This window comes from Histoplasma capsulatum, genomic scaffold (assembly GCF_000149585.1).
Source record: "Histoplasma capsulatum NAm1 scaffold_1 genomic scaffold, whole genome shotgun sequence".
NCBI lineage: Eukaryota > Fungi > Ascomycota > Eurotiomycetes > Onygenales > Ajellomycetaceae > Histoplasma > Histoplasma mississippiense.
In genome coordinates, this window is record NW_001813982.1 from 2,181,644 (window position 1) to 2,195,740 (window position 14,097).

The window sequence follows — 14,097 nt, forward strand, 5'->3', positions numbered from 1 at the left end:
CTCTCTATCTTCGTATTCAGTACAAGGTAGTTCCAAACACATCCTCGAGCCTTGCGTGGGAGTGGATATTTGTTCACCCTATATATATATTCCCCTATACTAGCGGAGCAAGGATGAGAAATACTAGAGACGGTGTGGAGGTTCGTTGTATGTGTACTGCGTAGGGTGGATACGAGTGGGTAAGGTGGATAGATAGGGGAGTGGGTGGGAGGGGACATTCAGCGTCATCGTCGTCGTTCTCATAGCGTTCGTAAGTTGTATTGTTGGTGTGGGAAAATGGATTTGGGGAAGATACAGAGAAACTCCAATATCGTCAATTCCGATTGGGCATAAAATGCTGACTGAAAATGTTCTTCCTTGAGTATCCAAGTATACCTTATAATCCCTAACTCCGAGCTATCCGTAATCCTTTGTATTCTTGTTCGGCCTCTGATCCATGTTCCCTCCTTCAACCTAGCCTCTTAACAATGTACCCGAAAGTTCACAGTAAGGAATCACCAGAATATGGCATGAATCGCTCCACGAAGACAAAATGGAAAAGCGGCGTTAAAAAACAACGAAGAAAGAAGCACATTAAAAATCGCTCGAAACCATATCTCATGTTAAAGATGAAATGCAAATCACACCTCACTGGGAAATGGCACAAACACGACTGCCCTAACGGGTCACCAGGGTTTAATGCTCACAGAGCGAAAACACCCTATGCCTAAAATGCCTATCTTGCTCCGTGACCCTCGCCGTCCTCTCCGCCATTAACTCCAACCGGAACCGCTTCGCCTCCTCCATGTTAAACGGGAAATCCGCCTCACTGCCACTGCCCAAAATCATGTCCACCAACTCCTTGGGCAGCTTCTTCAGCGCCCCCGTTGACTCGATATGCTCCATCCACCAGTCCCGGCGCTGCGGTGGTACGTTTGCCGTGGAGATTATGCGGATGTGCGGGTCCACTAGGAACAGGGTTAGGATTTTGCGGTGGCCTGGCTTGGATTTATCGGCCAGCTCAAAGGGTTCGACACGGTGTTGGACGGTGTTAGGAAATGTAAGGAGGCGGTTTTGAGAGCATTCAACGCTGCCGGGAATTTGGGTTGCGGAGGATAGAGTGTGCTTCCCAAAGATTTCGGGGAGGAATGCTGGGTCTTCTCCACGGCTATTTTTTATTTTTGGGTTTGTGGCACACTGCTGGCGGAAGGCTATGTGGCCATTGGTGATGTTTTGGTTATCGTAGTAGTAGAGTGCGGTTGCGCAGATGTGCTCATTCTGCGGTTTACCAACAAAGAGGAGGTGTTCGTGTTAGATATGTGTGAATAACGTGGGTGAATAGCACGCTTTACTTACAAGTTGGCCTTCTACATGCCAAGCGCCGCCATCATATTTGGGTTTTTCGGGGGTTAGATGGATGTTTGCAAGTTTCACGATCACTTGCAAACCAGTCTTGCGGTATTGTTTCTTCAAATCCACGGATCCGGGTGACAGTGACGGTGTCATCGTAGGTTCGAACTTTCTAGGTTCTGGTAGTACATATCCAGACTTAGTTATCGAACGTTTCGGTTTTCTCGATCCATTTGTACCCTCCCGAGACGGGGAAAGTGAACTTTCCCTAATGCATATGTCGTAGTTAATCCGTCGAGTATATTCGGCACTTAGAGAGGATAGGGTTCTGTTCCACAACGGTATTGCGCAAGATATCACCTTCTCGATGGTTCGGTACAGTTCTCGATGTTTGTGGGGGTGAAGGTTGTTGATATAGCTTGTTATCCGACATGGCGGCGCAAGGGATGCTGCTGCAACTTTAGAAGGGTCTTTTGGATCTAGAGACAGGTACGAGCCCGGCTCGTCAATAAACTCCACATTACAAGGTAGCCATTGGAATTTCTGGCTGTATATCTTGTCTTTCCAAAAATTGCCCGCCCAGCCAGAGTGATTATCTAGCTTGTCGTCAAACACTGTGTACTTGTCTCGGGGAACAGGAAGTGTTTCTCCCAAACCACAGCTGGGGATGCAGTCATCCAGGCCTAAGAGCTTCTCGATGAGGATACGCGATCGGCCATAGACAAGAGGGAAGAGAGACGGGTGCACCAAATTCAGGACTTGCTTGTTCGTGGAAGGGTGGTAATCCTTGAGATCTTCTGAAACATCTTCCAGTTTCTGAACCCCTGCTTTCAACTCCTGATTCACTGATCCAGGCAAAGCTGTGTCTGATTTGACCACTCCACCGTTGAATACGTCCACAAGTCCGTATTCGTGAAAAATCCTTGTTTTGTAGCGAAGCTCATCCATAACCCATTTTGTCATAGCTTCAGAAAAACCGTAGTCTCCCGTCAGCATTTCCTTCCGCCACTTATCCACGATGGTATCGTCAGAGACCTATTGTCAAAGTCAGTCAACAGTTTATCCCACTGTTCATGTGCACATATTGTAGAAAGGGGGTTGTTGAATTTTTCTCTCTCCTTTTGTAGGGTTCGGAGGGAGGAGAGAGCGAGGAGAAAGTGATATAATGATGAAATAGCCAGATAGGAAGTAGCGCAACAACTGAGTAATCCAAGGGTAATATAAGTTCTAACCTTCACGTTCCAGTTAGGCTTATCCGTGATTTCGTTCATGATTTGGACCATCATGTTTTCCCGAGTCGTTAGGGCTGGGTATCTGCCAAGTCAATACCTAGTATCCCAAACCTGGAATCACGGGCTTACCTCAAATTATCATCGAGAGCATCTTGATAGTTCAAAGCGTTTCGGAAACGGCCCCTTTGTATTCCCTGGATGTGGAGGATATTGAGTCTAGGAGTTCGCCCGTCCATGCTAGCACGCGGGGTCGTGAGCGGGGTGTTCATCGGGGTAGGTTCCCAGTTTAGCGGGAGCGTAAACCCTGGAAGGCGAAAATTAACATTATCTGGCAGATCTTCCTCCCAATCCGAAAGCTGAGAAGATTCTGTATCGCTCATTTTGAAGGCGAGATATAGATAACGTTCACAAATTAGTAAAATGCTCGGTACAGATCGTAGAGACCGCGGGGAATCAGACGAAGTTTGATCAAGCCTTGATAAGCGTAAAAACAAAGTAACTAGCAGATTTGGGCAAGATAAGGGGTAGCTGCGAAATACCCCCCATGGGGTTTTATGCCAGGACAATAGGCGGCTGGGCTGGCATCAATCGCCGTAACAGTTGTCTTATTTACCGGTCCGGCGCGATGTGGTGATCATGAAAGGGGGTCAGCCAATCATAAATGAAGCTCACTAACCCCGCTGAGAACAATAGGAAGCAAAATCCTATTGTCGAGATGTGTGGCACCAACAAACCGCCAGTGAAACAACAGGCCTAAAATGGTTCAACTATGCAGGCGCCAATCAAATGCTGAGAGCATCTAAAGGGCTTTGCACACAACAGTAATAATTGTTTTTTTTTTTGAATTACCCTCAAAAAGATGCGAGGATAAGCCCGCGGGGCTGGTAATGCGCTAGTCTTATCGGACTTGGCTGTTTTCCTGTTCTTGGCTTGTTGCTGTGGACAAAAAGAGAAACCGACGTAACGCAGAGGATTGATACGGCTTGTCCCAGCTAGCGGCAACAACGTGGAGCGATCCAACGATAGCCCTGCCCACTGGTGTTCATGTTAAGCGCCGAGGTCATGTTCAAAATCTAAGTGGCTTGGTCCTGCGCTCGAGCCTGTCGACATCATTGAAATACACCCATCAATTAGTCACGGAGAAGAGTGAAAGTATAGTCCAGATGACAAAAGCTCCAGAAGGACTTTCTTTCCCAACCTTCCATACGTTGATAGGTAAATTCGTCCTAATGTGGTGCGCTGCATTGGTGTGTCCTTCAAAATGCCCCAGTAAAGAGTTAGGACACTGGCGGCAGAGCTGGAGTGAAGGAGCAAATCTTGACTCGCCAGCCAGGTATATTGAAGGCGGAGGAAACAGTGGGTTTGGTAGACAAGGTCAGATAGGAATATATGTGGCCCGGCTGCGGTAGCACGTTTCCTTTGGTGCAGTGAAAGCCCATATCTGGTGGATTGCGTGATGTCCAACAAACTCAAGCCAACCCTGAACACGCGAGACATGATCAGCAGCACAACTACATGTGAATCGATATCATGAATATCTGCAAATCTCAGTTCCAGTTGGCAAAGAGGATTGGTTTCCCCTGAAAGTTTTAGTTTCCGTCGCCTGGAGGTGAGCCGGTATCAAGACTACAGCAACCATTTGAGGAGCTGGAGCATTGAGTATGGCCCTATGCTTCCGCGCAGAAACAAATGTGGGTAGCATGCTGCTAGTGGATCGTATATATCGAGATCCCCTCCAGATCCCCTCTAGATACCTTGCGGATCAAAGCCAGTCATCTTCTGACCCAAGATAGACAGATAGAGATATCAGCTTGGTAGTAAGTATCCGTGGGGCATTAGTTGCAGGAATTGGCACCGGGTGCACTGATTGCCCAGGCATAGACAGATACATATGGCCAGCAGTACAAATGAAGTCAGAGAAGTGTGGAAGGTGTAAAGCTTGCTTGATTGAAGATTGCTAGCTAAGTGGGAAGTTATATGGTGGAAGGATTAATAAGCCAAGACTTGCAGGTCTCACACCCTCACTCATCAGAGTAATTGTACACAATGCTACATACAAAATTTGCCTTTCAAACAAGTATAGGTACATAAACAGCTGGAAAAAGTGCAATAATGAAAAAAAAAAAAAAAAAAAAAAAAAACCAGCAATGAATTCCACTCATTTTATCCCTTTAGTACGCTTCATCTTAATAATCTTCTTTCAATGGGTATATTTCAACATTTTAAGGGGCTTAGTTAACTCATCTGCTGTGTTCTCAGTGAAAGAGATGTATCTAGATTGATATCTCATTCTTGTGAATGAGATACTGAAGGATATGGAATCAGACTTCTATATGCTTGGAGCGGCGCGGAATCACTTCAGAAAAGGATAGCTCTACGGTAAACTTATTATTAGCATGAATTGTATAAGCAAAATCATTAACTGAGGCGGGGATCAAATGATCATCAGTGTTCAAATTATTGAAATAGAAAGATATGAAGCCAGCATCTTCTAGAAGTTCATATAAACAGACAAATTCATAGACAACTTCAGAAAATGCAATATATTCAACCTCAATTGATAATTTAAAAATCTTTGTTTACTGACAGCTTCATTAAATGACAGAGCTTTCTGTTATATAGATGATGTAGCTGATAGTTGATTGAAATCTTAGATCTTTACTGACTCAATCAGCATTGACATATGCTATGAATTCAATATTGATGTTTTTGTGGAAGATTATACCCTCATTAACTGAACCTTGCAAATATCAAAGTATATGTTTGAATGCAGCTCAATTCTTTAAAGTAGAGTGAATGTTGAATCACCTCAAAAAGCCCACAGTAAAGCTAAGATCAGAATGTGTATTGATTGCAAGATATTATAAAAATTCAATATTTAACTGATAGAAATGTAGTGTAAATTCTGTTGTGTAGACAATCAATTTTTCATTGTCATTCATAAAATCAACATTCTCCTCCATAGAGATGGATGTAGAATGACAGTCATTCATTGAAAATTCCTTCAAAAGATTCTTAATGAAAAAGGGTTGAAATAATATAAATGAATTAAAATTCCTTTCAATCTTCATATTCAAATAGTGATTTGAATCCCTCATATTCTTAATTTTATAATTGACTGCAATTTCAACTTTGACTCAGTTCAGATCTTTGATTCTTGAGCTGCGTAGATGAACATCATCCACATATACAGTTACATAAACTCTTTTTATATCATGAATGAATAGCTCAGCATCATAAGAACTGATGTGGAAATCTGATTTCAATAGCATTTTTTACAGTTTCTCATATTATAAAAATGCTGCTTGTTTAAGACTGTAGAGTCCTTGCATTAATTTGCAAACAAGATCACCACAACCTTTATGAAAGTCTGTAGACTGGCTCATATATATCTGTTCATCAGTCAGCAGTTAAGTGTTCAAGAATGTGATTACCATAATGATTTGCAGAATATGCCATTCTTAAAATGTTGAGATTGTCATAAGAGCTCAGAATGTGGAGATGGAAATGACAGATGTAAAGATCTTCAAATAATTGACACTCTTTTATTGATAATTGCTGCAGACTACTCAGCAGGTCTTATAATAAATGATTTTATTATTATTATTATCATTTTTCTATTATAGATGTATGCAGTCAGTGACTATGACATCTACCTGAAATACTCCAGGATTTTTCAACTTAAGAATAAGCTAATATACAAAGTTAATTTAATACATGCAATAGCAGAATTCCAGCCCAGAATCAAACAACCATTCAAACTATTCAATTTAAGAAAGAATGTCAAAAAAATGACAACAAATCAATACATGCAATTTAAAACAAATGAAATAAAGAGTATAAAAAACAGCAGCTATTAAAAGAAAAGAAAGCATTCAAAAATCAAACTTTTCAAAACAAGTCAAAATTAAAAGTAATCAAAATGAAATAAATTTCAAAGCAAAAGTAACAAAATAAAAATAAAAACAAGAACAAAATTTAAGCAAATATATAGAAATAAAAGAAAAAAAGAAAAACAAAAATTGAATTCATTATCAGATCAAATTATTCAATTGAAATCTTGTAGCAATATTTGATTCTTTCAAATATTCAATCAAGAATTCATTTCCAGTTTTTGTATTGAACAAAAGTTTTAAATTTAACTGTGTCAATTCAAACTTCTCTCTCAATCTCAATCTTAACTCTGTATGCTTTGTACAAAGTAAAAGAAGATGCTCTAGGTTTTCATATAACTGACAATCTGAATATAAATCACTTAAATCATTTCTAATCTTTATTAAATATGATTTAAAATAATCATGTTCAAGTTTTAGCTACATTATTGTAACAAAAAGTTTCTTTTTACATTTTATTGAGCAAGCTTTCCATTTTGGCTTAGTTTCAAACCTGGAATAATGTACACTCTTTTTTTCTAAAAACCAGATATCTTGCCATTTTTGCAAACATGATTCTCTCATTTTTCTCTTAATATAAGCTTATGTTACAATTCTTTAAAAGCAGACTTCCAATTCAGTTGCTTCTTTTACAGCTTTATCAGCCATTTCATTACCATATATACCCATATAAGCAGGCACCCAGTGAAGATGAATAGAACGATTGAATGAGATTTTTCTTTGAATATTTTGAAGACTTTTCAAAATCAGCTTTAGCATTGACTGTCCACTGCTGATTTTATTACTTTGAAATCTTTTAAGCCCAGCTTGACTATCAGAGAATATCCAAATATGCTCAAATCTTTTCCATTGTTTAATCTTCATCTCAATCAATTTGAAAGCTCTTGAAATTGCAAATAACTCAGCATTAAAAACTTTTGACTCTTTTCCAATTTGCCAAGAATCAAGAATACAGTTTTTATCATTTTCTGAATATGCTATTCCAGCTCCAAGATTGCCTGTTTTTTCACATTTTGAGCCATCAGTGTATATAAGAATTGCATTGTTTCTCATTTGTTTTAGAAGATTTAGATGTTGTTTCAGTCTGAACTTTTTTTTGAAAGTTGACTAATATTTAAATTAATAAGACTGACAAGATCTTTCTTCCAAGGAGAGAGATTTTCAAAGACCACTTTCTCCACATTTAAACTAGAGAAACTGTCTTTAATCATGGAACAAATTCTAAATAACTGAAATGGTATCTTCTTTCTTTGCACAGATGTTGAATTATCAGATGAATTTATTTCATTCCAATCAAAATATGACTCCCAATTCAGATCTACTCCAGTTGATTCACTTGGAAAAGAAGTTGAGACTCTTTTTCTAATTGAATGATTGGGATATAACTTCATAATTTTGAGAGCATAATTCATACAGATTTTATCAAATCTCACTTATGGTGGTGGTAGAGAGGCTTCAATCTCCATGGCTTTAATTGAAGAGGTTTTAAATACCCCCAATATTTTCTTTAAAGTTGAATTTTGAAGCTTTTGAAACCTCTCTACAAAACTCTTTTGATTTTTCCACCATATTTGAACTGCAATGTCTGAAACAGAGGTTATACAAGCAATATATAATTGTCTCATTGCTTGAAAAGACAAGCCTCTCTCAGTATTTGAAAGTTTTAAAATACTGTTTAAGATTCTTTCAGCACTTGCAACTTTGATCTGAATATGAGATTTAAAATTTAACTGAGAATCTAACCAAACACCAAGCCATCTAACTAAATTTTTTGGTTTAACTGAATGATTTAAAAGCTTAACTTCAGTATCTCTTTCTCTGAAATTTGGATGAAAGTGAATTAATTCAGTTTTATCCATATCAAAAACGATGTTTTTTAATTTTGCTTTTTCAATCATTTCAGTTGCTGCTTGCTCACTCAAATTGCAATTATTTACCATTGAGTCTGAGCTTACAACTAGACCCATATCATCTACATAGCTTGGAGGAGGGGCCTACTTGCGGTTTGTCTGTCAGTGAACCGAAACATGATGAATATAGCAAATAAAAGGGGTGAGACTGGGGAACCCTGAGGAACTCCTATCTGATATCTGTTATATGTTGTCATCAAAGGGTTCCGAGCAGCTGAATAGTGGTTCTTGACATGAAATAGACCACGGACTTAGTGAGAGACTTTGGCATTCTCAGTTCTATCGAAGTTGTAATCATTTAGGAAAGTGAAACACAATCAAATGCACCTTTTATATCAATAAACATTGCAGTGGTAATCATTTTTTCATTCTTTGCAAGTTGAATATCATGAACTACAGAGAAAACTGCATCAATTGCTGAGTTTTGCTTTCTACTTCCCATCTGATCATCATATAATAAATCAGTAGTAGTAGATAGAAAAGACAGTCTAGTTGCAATTATCTTTTCCAAAAATTTTCCCAGACAATTCAGCAGAGATATCACTCTATAAGATTTAGGAATAGTTGGTTTTCTATTGGGTTTTGACAGAATAACTCCAACAGCATGCCTCCAGCACTTATGATGATACCTATATTTCAAAAGATTTGAGAACAATTCAAAGAGCTTATCTTTTAGTACTGAATAAAGCTCTTGAATTATTAAATGATTTATAGTATCAGCTCCTGCTGCTGTGACCTTTGAAGATGAAAAAATAGCTGTCTTTAATTCATCTTCAGTTAAGTCAGGCCATTCCCATTTCTTATCATGTTCATATTCATTATCTTCTTGCAAAGAACAAACCTCAGTTGAATTATTTGATGATGGAAACAATATTCTCATAAAAGCTTGACATTTATCTTCAAATGAGCTAGCTATAATTTCCTCATTCTGAAAATTATAAGTTAATGTTGATAGCTTAAACATTGTTTTTGACTTTGTATATCTGAAAGCTTTGAAGATCTCTTTTCCCTGAGCATTTTCTAGAAAGTTATTCCAACAATCAGTCTTTGCTTTTTTAATTGTCGAGTGTCACACCCTTGGTTGTGCCAAGGCCCCGTGACGGCTCCACACGGCCCATCGTTTCCCCTCGGATAATCCCATCTATCCCATAACGTCACGCAGGTGTCCGAACCGGTTTCCAACCACCCTATGACATCATTCGGATGCAATAGAAGAGGATCCGATTGATGGGATATGAGAATCCTGTTTCTATACGGGGTCAGTGGATTCCTTCTGGCAGATCAATGGAGCGCCACTACGGAGTTGCTTCGGCTACCCTCGCTCATAGAGTGAGGGGAGGATGGCTGCCCGTTGTCTATATAGAATAGCTAGATGCTGGCTCTCTATTCCAGGAGCCAGCGATTCGTCTTTTATCTTTTGACAATAAGATACCAGAGTTACCACTGTCCTCATACAATATTCTTAGTGTGCCGAGTACCTCTGGTAGTTCAGTATTTGTATAGTATTCTACGAGTTCGCGGTTCAAGCGAGATAATCAAGCCCACCCATAAGGCTTCCCATTATATACCATCCTCCTCTGTGCCGCTACCGAGTAGCAACCGCCTCAGCGCCGTCACATTACACTTCAGCTTATTCTTGATTGATGAACAGTTGATGATTATGCAATTCCCAGCTTCACTGCTTAATTCTAATTCTAATGACATTAAAATTTTCATTCATGAAGTATCAGATAAATCAATCTTGTCAATTAAATATACTATTATTTTTATTCAATATAATCAATCACATCAAAATCCTTCTTCAACCCTGCACCCATCAGTTTATGTTATTTTTCATGTGGTCGACGCTCTTCAACCTCAAATAATAATCGGTATCGATATCATGAGGGAAATAGACATGAAAATCCAACTCGGCTATTCAGATTTTATTCAATTTAATATAGACAGTACTTTCAACATCATATCAATTATGAAATCTTCGCTCCTTCATCTCTTTGTATCTTGCTCAAGAAAAATACCAGTATGAGCTGCTCATATCATCATAATATCACCAGATCATGAAGTTCTACTTGCAATTTGTCATTATGCTGTTCCAGCCTCCTCATCATATCAATTATATCTAGAACTCACACACATCCACCAATCAGACGCCTGCATCACCTCAGTCAGAGACATTATCACAAATCCCACAATTGACTCTGTTTTAATTGCAAATCTTAGAATAACATCTGTGAAACTCTCTGTCTGATTTATAATCAGTCACATTCATTTCTTGTCGCACTCCATCTCTGTTATCAGCTATATAACGACCTCAATGGAATTTCCCGCTGATAATTCAACTTCTTCAAAATCTCTCCTAACAATTGACAATCTATCTATCCCATTAGAAACATCAGATAGTGACTCGGATGATTCATCAAGCTTGCTTTTTCAGCTCAATTGCATTTCAAATAATAACGATTTTCACTCAAACATTTCTGCTGAATTCAAATTCAAATACTGTCAAAAAATCTTCCATCTACTCTTTCAATTTAAGAAGCTTTTTTCCCTCATACTTTCAAATACTCATTTCTTTCATTGATGAAACTGATATAAAAGATCTCAAGCAAAATCTGTTCAATATTTCCACCTGTGATTGCATAGTCATGGACAACATTCTCGATGAATTTCATTGTGAAAAAAGAACAGAAAAAGTTCCTCTATATCACTTATTCTTCACAATATCACCAGCATTTATTGTGTGGTGAAATGGCAAACCACAGAGGGTAATCGACCTCCACTGAGTCAATGCCAAGCTTTAACTCAACATCTATCTCTTACTTCATCAGAACACAATATTATCCTCATTCAATCATGCAGTCATATTTTCTACTCTTGACATTATCAAATATTTCTTTCAAGTTCTCATTAAGAAACAAGACTACTGAAAGATTGCATTTATACTTCATATAAAGGTTTTGAATAGTTAAAAATATCTAACATAGATCTTGCTTTAAATTTTGAATTTTTTTAATATATGATGAAGACAATACTTTAACTCTTTCTATAGTCTTCATTGTTTATTTATATTAATGATATAATTCTTTTCTCTGCCTTTTTTTCAACAGCATTGAAGGATTTTCAAGCTGCTCTAACTTATCTCAGGAACTCTGATCTAACTTTATCTATTTTCAAATGTCATTTTACTTATCTCAGTATCTTTTTATTAGAATATAAAGTATCTTATCTAGACCTTTCTATTCACAACATCAAAATTAAAGCAATCTGACAATTAGCATTCTCTATCACATTGCAGGAACTAGAGACTGCTTTAGATTTATTTGATTATTACTGAAAATTCATCACCCATTATGCTCAAAAGATCAAACCACTACAAGTTTGAAAAACACAAGGCTTTCAGAACTCCTCTGTTAAAAATCATCTCTGCAAAAAATGAGTAAAAAAGAAAATATTATCTACAAAAAAACTTCACACATATTGACAGAAAATTAAAGAGGAGTTATGCAGCACTCTAATTCTCAAATTTCTCAATTTTCAATATAAATTCATTGCTTATGTTGGTGGCAGTAAATTTAGTATGAGAGCAGTTATTCATCAGCAAAATAAACATGACAAAAAACAATCTGTTTTATTTTTATTGTGTATTTTCAAAGAAAATGAGAAGAATTATGAATTCATAAAATTAAAGATTGCAGTATTGGTTTGACTTCTGTGAAAAGTGCTTCAGTACTTCAATGAGAAATTTACAATAATTACTGATCACATTGCGTTGCAGATTGCTCTGTAAATAATTTCAGTAAATAAGTGTCTAAATAATCATTTGAACTGATAATCACTCTTTCTTTCAATCTTTGTAATGAAAATGATAATAATACATTAACCAGGAAAAAAAACATGTTAATGCTGATGCTCTATTCTGACTCTTCATCAAAAAGACTGAGGAAATTAATCAGCTGTTAAAATAAAAACTGATTTTCAAACAATTGTCAGAAAAACCCATCAACATATCTTATCATCTCACTACCACAGCATCAGAATTGAATACTGTCTTTCAAATATATTCAATTAATCTCATTCAAATTCATTCAGACCTCAAACATAAAATACAGTATGAGATTAAATAAGACACATATTTTTGAATAATATATCACAAAATCGTGTAGCAGATTGAAGATCAAGCACAGAATTATTATGAATATCATAACTTTTGATGAAATGATGATAATCAGCTGTTATATTTAATAGCTGCTTTTTTTTATATTCTTTATTTCATTTGTTTTACATTGAATGTATTGATCTGTTGTCATTCTTTTGACATTCTTTCTTAAATTAAATAGTTTGAATAGTTGTTTGTGTTTGATTCTGGGCTGGAATTCTGCTATTGCATGTATTAAATTGACTTTGTATATTAGCTTATTCTTAAGTTGAAAAATCCTGGAGTATTTCAGGTAGATGTTATAATCACTGACTGCATACATCTATAATGGAAGAATAATAATAATAAGCTGTTATATTATATTCATGATGAAGCTCCCCACCTCTGCATACCACGGAAGCTATAGACAATCATACTAATTCAAGTTTATGATCATGAAAAACACAGCAGTGCTACATGAACATTTTATCATTTGCAATGTCAAATTTTTACTTCAAAGTTTAAGGAAATAATTGCTAAATATACCAATCAGTACTCTGTTTGTCAGATCACAGTGCCTCATCATCATCAACAATTTAAACAGTTACATCTCATAAACATCTTCAAAAAGCTGTTTGCTTCTCTTTCAATGAATTTCATTACAAACTTATCACAATCAAACAATTCCCATAATATGCTGCTTACTGTGATGATCAAGTTTTTCAAATATATTAGATTTATTTCAGATAGAAAGAATGATTCAGTCAAACATTGAGCTGTATGATTTTTTAATGAAATTATCTGTTTTTGAGAAATTCTCAAACAATTGATAGTAAATTGAAATTGTTGATTTCTCAATGCATTCTGAGAAAAGTTTTTCAAATATTTCAATACTGCTCTGTATCTCACAACTGTCTACCATTCAAATGTGAATGAACAGACAGAGTATATCAATCAAACTGTGGAAATTGTTTTATAATCATTGTTAGTTGAAGAATCTATGACTATATGAGATACACTTCTTTCTCAAATTGAGTTTAGTATCAACACAGCAACTTCAGAGGCCACTGATCAGATATTCTTTATAGTTCTTTATAAAATTGAATCAATACTTACTTTCATTTCTCAATTACACAGTCAGCTTTTTTTAGTGAAGAACTTCATAAACTTTTATTCTCAGCTTTATCAACAAATTCTCAATGCTCTTGCTATGACAAAGATCAGAATGTCCTCATATTTTGACAATAATCATCAATCAATAAACCTTTTCAGACACATTTATCTATAAATGATATGAAAAGATAAATATAACTACACTTTTTCAGAACAATCTGCTCTACATTTCATCAAGATCAGTCTGTTCTGCATAATTTGAAAAAGTCAGCTCATTAATCTATCATCTGCAATTTGCCTTTACAATTTCACAATATTCACTCAGTTTATTTCCATTTATTCATTTAAAACTCTATATATCAGATGGAGTTTGATTGATCACCTGTAATGCACTCGTTTATTATTTCCTTTATTATTATATTATCTTTTGGTTTATATCTTTCGGTCTATTCTTACCCTCTTTTCCATTATAACTCTCGCCTACC

At 36.5% G+C, this 14,097-nt stretch overlaps 1 protein-coding gene across 1 annotated transcript; it reads right to left on the reverse strand.

Annotated features, from left to right (window-relative positions):
- Positions 1 to 675: 675 nt before the first annotated feature.
- Positions 676 to 2,941, reverse strand: HCAG_00639 (predicted protein; the record flags this gene model as incomplete). The annotated part of the gene is made up of 4 exons (XM_001543543.1): positions 676 to 1,257; positions 1,336 to 2,364; positions 2,562 to 2,643; positions 2,691 to 2,941. The coding sequence occupies 4 exons, from the start codon at positions 2,939 to 2,941 to the stop codon at positions 676 to 678; spliced, it is 1,944 nt and encodes a 647-aa protein (XP_001543593.1).
- Positions 2,942 to 14,097: the final 11,156 nt, after the last annotated feature.